Source organism: Opisthorchis viverrini (genome assembly GCF_000715545.1).
Source record: "Opisthorchis viverrini unplaced genomic scaffold opera_v5_1141, whole genome shotgun sequence".
NCBI classification, from domain to species: Eukaryota; Metazoa; Platyhelminthes; class Trematoda; order Opisthorchiida; family Opisthorchiidae; genus Opisthorchis; species Opisthorchis viverrini.
In genome coordinates, this window is record NW_008752969.1 from 1 (window position 1) to 6,532 (window position 6,532).

At 41.3% G+C, this 6,532-nt stretch overlaps 1 protein-coding gene across 1 annotated transcript; it reads left to right on the forward strand.

Annotated features, from left to right (window-relative positions):
* Window positions 1-765: 765 nt before the first annotated feature.
* T265_15822 (hypothetical protein) lies at window positions 766-1,005 on the forward strand (the record flags this gene model as incomplete). Its single annotated transcript, XM_009179197.1, has 1 exon — window positions 766-1,005. A coding segment is annotated over one exon (189 nt), but the record flags the coding sequence as incomplete, so codon positions are not given.
* Between the last annotated feature and the right edge of the window lie 5,527 nt (window positions 1,006-6,532).

Below are 6,532 nucleotides of genomic sequence, written 5' to 3' on the forward strand. Positions count from 1 at the left end.
ACAATCTCATTTAGGTTATCTACTTTTCTTCACATTAAAGTGAAAATCTCGGACTTTTGATGGTCATTTACTAAAGGTTCCTGTTCTTTCCGGCTTCGAGGTTTGATTACCCTATAAGTGTTCCCAATCCACACCATAATCAGCAGGATCATAAGCAATCTATTCCTCCTCGTCGACGTCGTCATAATCGTCATTGTCATCATTTACATCATCGACATCACTACATCGGTGTTTGACAGTGACACTTTGGCGTCTTATAAGCACAATTTATTTGGAAGCCTTATCGTGAGGAAAGGAATAGAAGTTGATAGGGAAGAGGATAGCCAAGTCTCACAAAATCATTCCGTGATGCCTACTCCTCCAGACACTCAGTCAGTCAATCTGGATAGAGACTGACAACAAGAACCCACTGACATTGATTCCTTACATAAAATTAAGCGGCCGGTCATCACGACCAGGTTGTTGCTGTAGTCATCTCTAGTCACACTTCTACCTCCGCAAACCTTAGTATTCGCCACCGCAAGACAATATCATATCGTTTTTTTTATCTCGTAATTCCACACCCTTACTTATTCTGTTACATGATTGTTGATTGCGCTGAGACTGCCTGAGCCAATTTGACAAAAACTGGTGTCAGTATGGTGGATTTATTGATTTTTCGATTTTCATGGTTGATTCCTTGACATGAAACTGACTGATACCGATTACGAAACTTCTAAATACAGATGGTTAATAATCATCACTTCCTATCATACAATTTGACAGATTAAGTGTTGGTTTAGGAGACCTCCAAATTCAGCTGGACTATGTGGTAATGGATACGACGTCAGAATTCATCAAAGGACCTAAAGCAAAAATAGATCGCATCAACCACCATTTGGGCTTTACCAGACATGCCACCTTAGGATTTGCCGTCGATTGTGGTAGAGTTGACACACTTCATCTTGTGGAGCTGCTCAGTGGCCCAAGATCAGTGACTTTCAAACCGGTGCACTACGTGAAGAAGGTCAGTGATATTGCTTTTTTGCATGCTTAAGTTCTTCCGAGGCGGTGTGTTGCACGGTATTTGCGGAGAGAATGACACTTACATGATGCTAACAGAATAGTACGCTTGCTCATGTATTTGTTCAGCCGATTTTCATGAAATAGAAAAATGGTTTCCAAAATGCCGTCAACAGATTTGTTACCCCAGTTTTACTGCACATCAGCCATGTATTAATAAACTTTAAATAAGTCTCTAGAGAACTAATGTTCTGCCCCCCTTTCTGGCTTTTTGGTCCTGACTACTACTCGCGTGCTTCGTGGAAATGATCAATTACTGGCTTGAAGAAACTGTGAGATCTATAAAGGAGCCGACTCGTATCTCTGTCACATTGAGGTTTACGTACAAAAGCTTCATTTGTGATAACTGATCGAAAACCTTGCGAATCATGGCCAGCATGTTCAAAAGCGCAGACGAGATTCCAACGGGTGTAACTTGTATCGAAATAACTCGCAGGATTGGCTTTGATGTTTGTATTATCCGTTGGGAATAATGGGATGTTGGAGAAAATATTTCAATTGGCAAAAAGCTCTGCTGAGCTATTTTTAAGCAAACACTTCATTATGAGAAGATTGTTCGTCCTTTCCACTACCGTCATTGTAGATTCCTGAGCGCACACTCTATCACCGATTCGTCGTGTAGNATGTGATAATTTTGGTGAAGGCCAAAGATAATTGCCATTTCTTTCCTAGTCAGCGTGTTGAAATCAAAAGGCAAGAATAACATCTTTTCCTGCTTAGTGAAGGAGTTTGGCCATGAGTGGCCAAGCAGCAGTGTGATTGACAAGCTCTACTCATCCTTCAATGACTCAATCCACATCACGTGCTCATATATTGACTGATTCCTAGAGTAACAAATAAATGACCAGGTATTCAGTCTACTAGCCTGGAGGTCGCGGTTTTGAGATTCTCAAGTCGAGTTTCGTGAGATGCGCACTGATTTTGATTTCTAATAAAGATAAAACAGGTGTGCAGGCCTTCCAGGTTTGCGGCATACATTGGCTCCATCCACAAGAAATCTCAGTTGATATTTCATTTGTGTACGATGTGCCACCATGACAAGAACCGTTTTTGGGCGTACGTAAATCCCCTTCAAAATAAAAATTTTGGAGCCAACTTGAACAGCACTGCTGAGCCTCCTCTTTCCACTGACGTGAACAGATGTCCTCCTGTCCAGAAAGCAGTGTCTAAAGCTCGGGTAATTCTTTTCTTTAGGGTCGAGGCTTTCAAATCTTCTTTTACAAAAAAGCGAGAAAATCCAGAACGAAATGAACAGAAAAACAAAAACTGTCGTGTTTTACTGAATTGGTCAAAACTTATTAACTGACAAGCTTAACATAAAGAGAATATCACGGATGAGAGTTTCAGCTGCAATTCAGTTGAGTCTCTCAATAAAACCAAATTGATGTGCAAATTAGCTTAATTCGGGGGTTTCGTACAATGTAGTTTCGAATAGAACATAACGTGAACAGAAGATGAACTCAGAAATTACACGTACTTGTTGAAACCCAAGAGGAGCGAAACTGGTCGGGACTGTCAAAGAGGTTTTAGAAACCACACGAATAATTGTGGAAAGTTTAAAGTCAAAACAGCGTGGTGGAATACAATGCTATAATCCAAAGTTTCTTCTTGATCTCTAGCCACAGTGTCTACCCCGGTGTGCATGACATCATGCTGTCCCGATCACAGCAGTTGACGCATTTCGGTTGTGTTTTGATCTCTAGTGCTTCGGCGCACTATTCTGCGAACTGCATCCAATTTGGGTTCAAGCAAAACACAATGTTACTGGAAACTGAGTCTCCTTCTCGACATTTTAAGTCATATTATACAGGCAAAAGAAATTCAGCACAACTATTTCCACAGAGAGAAAAAAGCAGCTGTTGCTTAGCTACTGTTCATTCATTACGAGTAGAAAAACCTTAGAAAAAAATCTGAAATGAGTAGATGTCGTTAACTGCAAAACCTGGACTACATTAATTTTGGTAGCAGTCACTCATCCACGAATGTTCGTAATCAGACCAACCAGTAAGACGGTACGTCGGTGAAAACAGTAGAGGGAAAATATTCCCGCCGCCGAGTTCCGACTGGATGCAACATTTCCACATTTTATACTATGCTCTGCAGATCAGTTCACAGTTTTCTGTGGGCTACTCACTATCACCAAGAGTCGCCGATCTCCCTCACTTCACACTCTAATGTTCATCTTGGTTTTATCTACCAGCGACAATTTATCTAGCATTGCGCCAGTCTTCCCAGACTCACCGAAAGGCACCGAATTCCCAGTAAATAATTAGGGCTAACTATTCAGATATTTCCTTTTTTGCTTTGTTTGCCTTCACAGTAGACATCTGCAACCGTCAACACGACACATTTCACATTGGTCGGGTCTACATCTCACTTTGTGAGGAGTTATTCTTGAAAAAGTCCTACAAATTGAGGAAATTCAGAAGTCAGTTAAGTTGTTTCGGAAAACGAATGCGAAAAACCAAGGAAGAATTAGGCACAGCTCCAACACAAATGATCGCATATCCTAGTTCTCCCGGTCTTGACTCGAGTAACCACATATCTAGTTTCCTTACACTGGGTCTTGAATGACCGGACCAGGATGTTTCAGCCAAGTGCAACTTCACAGAGTAGCTCAAAACTTGAACTTGTCGAGCTATGACTGGAAAAGCAACTTAATATAACCCCCTGTTGGTCGATACAAAAGAATAAAAGTCTCACTCCCTCATAATGCTCTCAAAACAACCCAAAAGTCACATTATGCTACCGAACTCATAGCTTGGAATTTTAGTGTGCTCAGCCTTCCTCATTGTGCAACTATTTATAAAGATTGAAACATATCCGAAGCGAGATATATGATTAGTTACCTGCCTATATAACAGCCATGTTCAGGGACGACCAAACAATGTTGTCAGTTGTTTCAGTGTGTCTTTTCAGTGGGACTATCTGATGTACAGTGTCGGATAAGTCCAGTTTAGATGACTGAAGTGTTACTGGCTAGGGATAACAGCCGTTCGACCTTACAGTGAAGCAACTTGTCTTGCTGCTGGTTCCAAGATAAACAGGGCTGGGGACGCCCGGCCACATTTTTTACTCTGGGTGAACTGAGGCTTGTGGTCTTGTGGCATTAGCACCAGGTTCAAATTAAAACATCTGGCAAGTGACAAAACACCAACTGGCAAAAACCGTATAAGACTTTCAATGTTTGGAGCAGATAAGTGTTTCACTTGTCCCAGTGTATTTTTGAAACCATTTAGTTAGTTTCCACATTAAAACGAATTATGTGAGTGCAAATTCAGGAAGAAGCTTGGTTTGTCTCACCAAAGTAGAAACTTTTGCCTCCTGATTTTTTGAAATCTTTGGAAGTAGGCGGGTACTAGGTCTGCCTAAGTAGCATGCACACTGTTGGTTTAATCCCCGAACAGGAGTATGAACGGAAGGGCTCAAGTAGAAGAAAAGGTCCACAGAGACTTGAGGACTACGTCTATCTGATGAGCTTCAAGAATGGCAAAACGGGTCGTGGGCTTTCAAAGAGTTTTCAGCAATCTCATGGGTAGAGTATTACGTCCAAACAAAAAGCGAACAGTTACACCGAAAAATTCACTGTTGGGTGCTCGTCTCTCCCATGAGGGCAGATGGACAAGATTTGTCCACGTTCCAAATCGATAGCACCCATAGCTATCACATCACATCTCCAGACATACTACAACATTGGTTTATACGTACAAGAGGAAGTGGACATTAGCCTAGATATAAGTGACTGATCAGAGAAAATATCGGCCTCCGTTTGTTTTTTGCCATTAGAATAGGTGGTTACGTTTATTTAGGAACTTACCAAGAATAGTGTAGAAGGCAACCATACTCAAAAAGACCGAGAAACATATGCCGTTGATCCATTCCTAGTGAGAGACAAACTTAGAACCGGATCATTAAGGTTTTTGGGTACGCATTATTACTCAGTAAACCGCTGACTAATAATCGTTCACAGTTTGGGAGCAAAAGGACTGTGGTTTGGGTAAAGGCAACGGCATGAAGATAGTTGACAATCCTTGGGGGTATGTGCACGATATAACACTTTGTAGACCATGAATGACATGTTTAGCAAGTCTGCAGTCAGGATGGTACTGGAACCACCCCCCCCCCCCCCCCCCCACCCGCCCGCCCTCCATAACAACCCCAGCGTTTGCGTTCAAAACAACCGTTGAGTAGACTGGGTCTATTTCTCTTCAACAGCTCTTAAAACACACTCTCCTTCTTCAGGCATCAAAAACTGACTTTGATCAATGTTCTTCCTCCTCATTTCTACAAACAGAACGAACTAGGTGAATGTTACAGTGCTTTTCGAGATGTTGGAGTGCAATCCGAATTTTGGGTGTTTGGAATCCCAGCTCACATGGACAAATATGTCCTCTACAACGAGGCGGATGAACAAATTAGTTTTGGCAAAGCAGACTGTCGTGAATTACAATGATGGGATTTCGTTCGGACCCCACGAGCGCTGGACTCTTCCCAGCTGTGTGAAATTTTTTCACGCATCTGATATTTTTTATTGCTGATGATTAGGGCTTTTGTTGTTCTATCCACCGGATCACTTCTAAAGGTTTTAGACATTCAATCATCTTGGTGTCATCTTACAGTTTGATGTGCGTATCACAGTTTATGTTTCTTGTGAAAACCAAACAGGTAGACACTGGTTTGATTTAAACTATGTTCGGTTTGTTTGTATTGATTAACTGAACAACCGATTGTCTACGGTCTCATATCTGAGTGAGTTGCTCTCCATGAGTTATTACTTTGGTTGAAAGTTTTCGTGAGATAATCCTTGAACTTTGCTCACAAAACTATTTTCAACGCAACAGGTCTTCTTCGAAAAGAGGGGCCACCAGTTCACCCAATCCAATAAAGGTTTCTCTAGTAAGATAACGCCTTCACTCTCCTACTTCTTTGTTTTGTCGTGTTCTGTATCTCACTGTTGCTTCCATTATAACATTCTTTATTTTGCCAACCGCATAAACGTTTTTTGTTCGAATACGAATAAATATTAAAACACGCACTTTACAATTTCACGCAATACAAACGTGGTCAACGATTCTGACTCTGTCTCGGTTACAGCAGTCATTCGTGAGTTTCATATGCTAACTATGGTATCAAAACATTTCAGATATCTTCGAGGTTTATTATATGTGAAAACGGTTCAATAAAAGACCCCTGGATAACCATGGTTAAATTATGGTTTACTCGCTGACCTGGTCTGACGTCTGTGTGTGCTTTATTTGGCAGCACGGTACCTGAATGCCCGAAAACCTCCGAGCTTCGGACTTTCATTGTGCATCAGATTCATTCTTGGGAATACATTAATAAATCTGTTATCATATAGCCAAGCTTACACGTACGCTTTATGTTCCTTACGAATTACTGCTCACTACTCAGTTCTGCATCCGACAGAAATCGTTCCGTCTGTTCGTGCATCGTTAAAGCTATGGTAGAA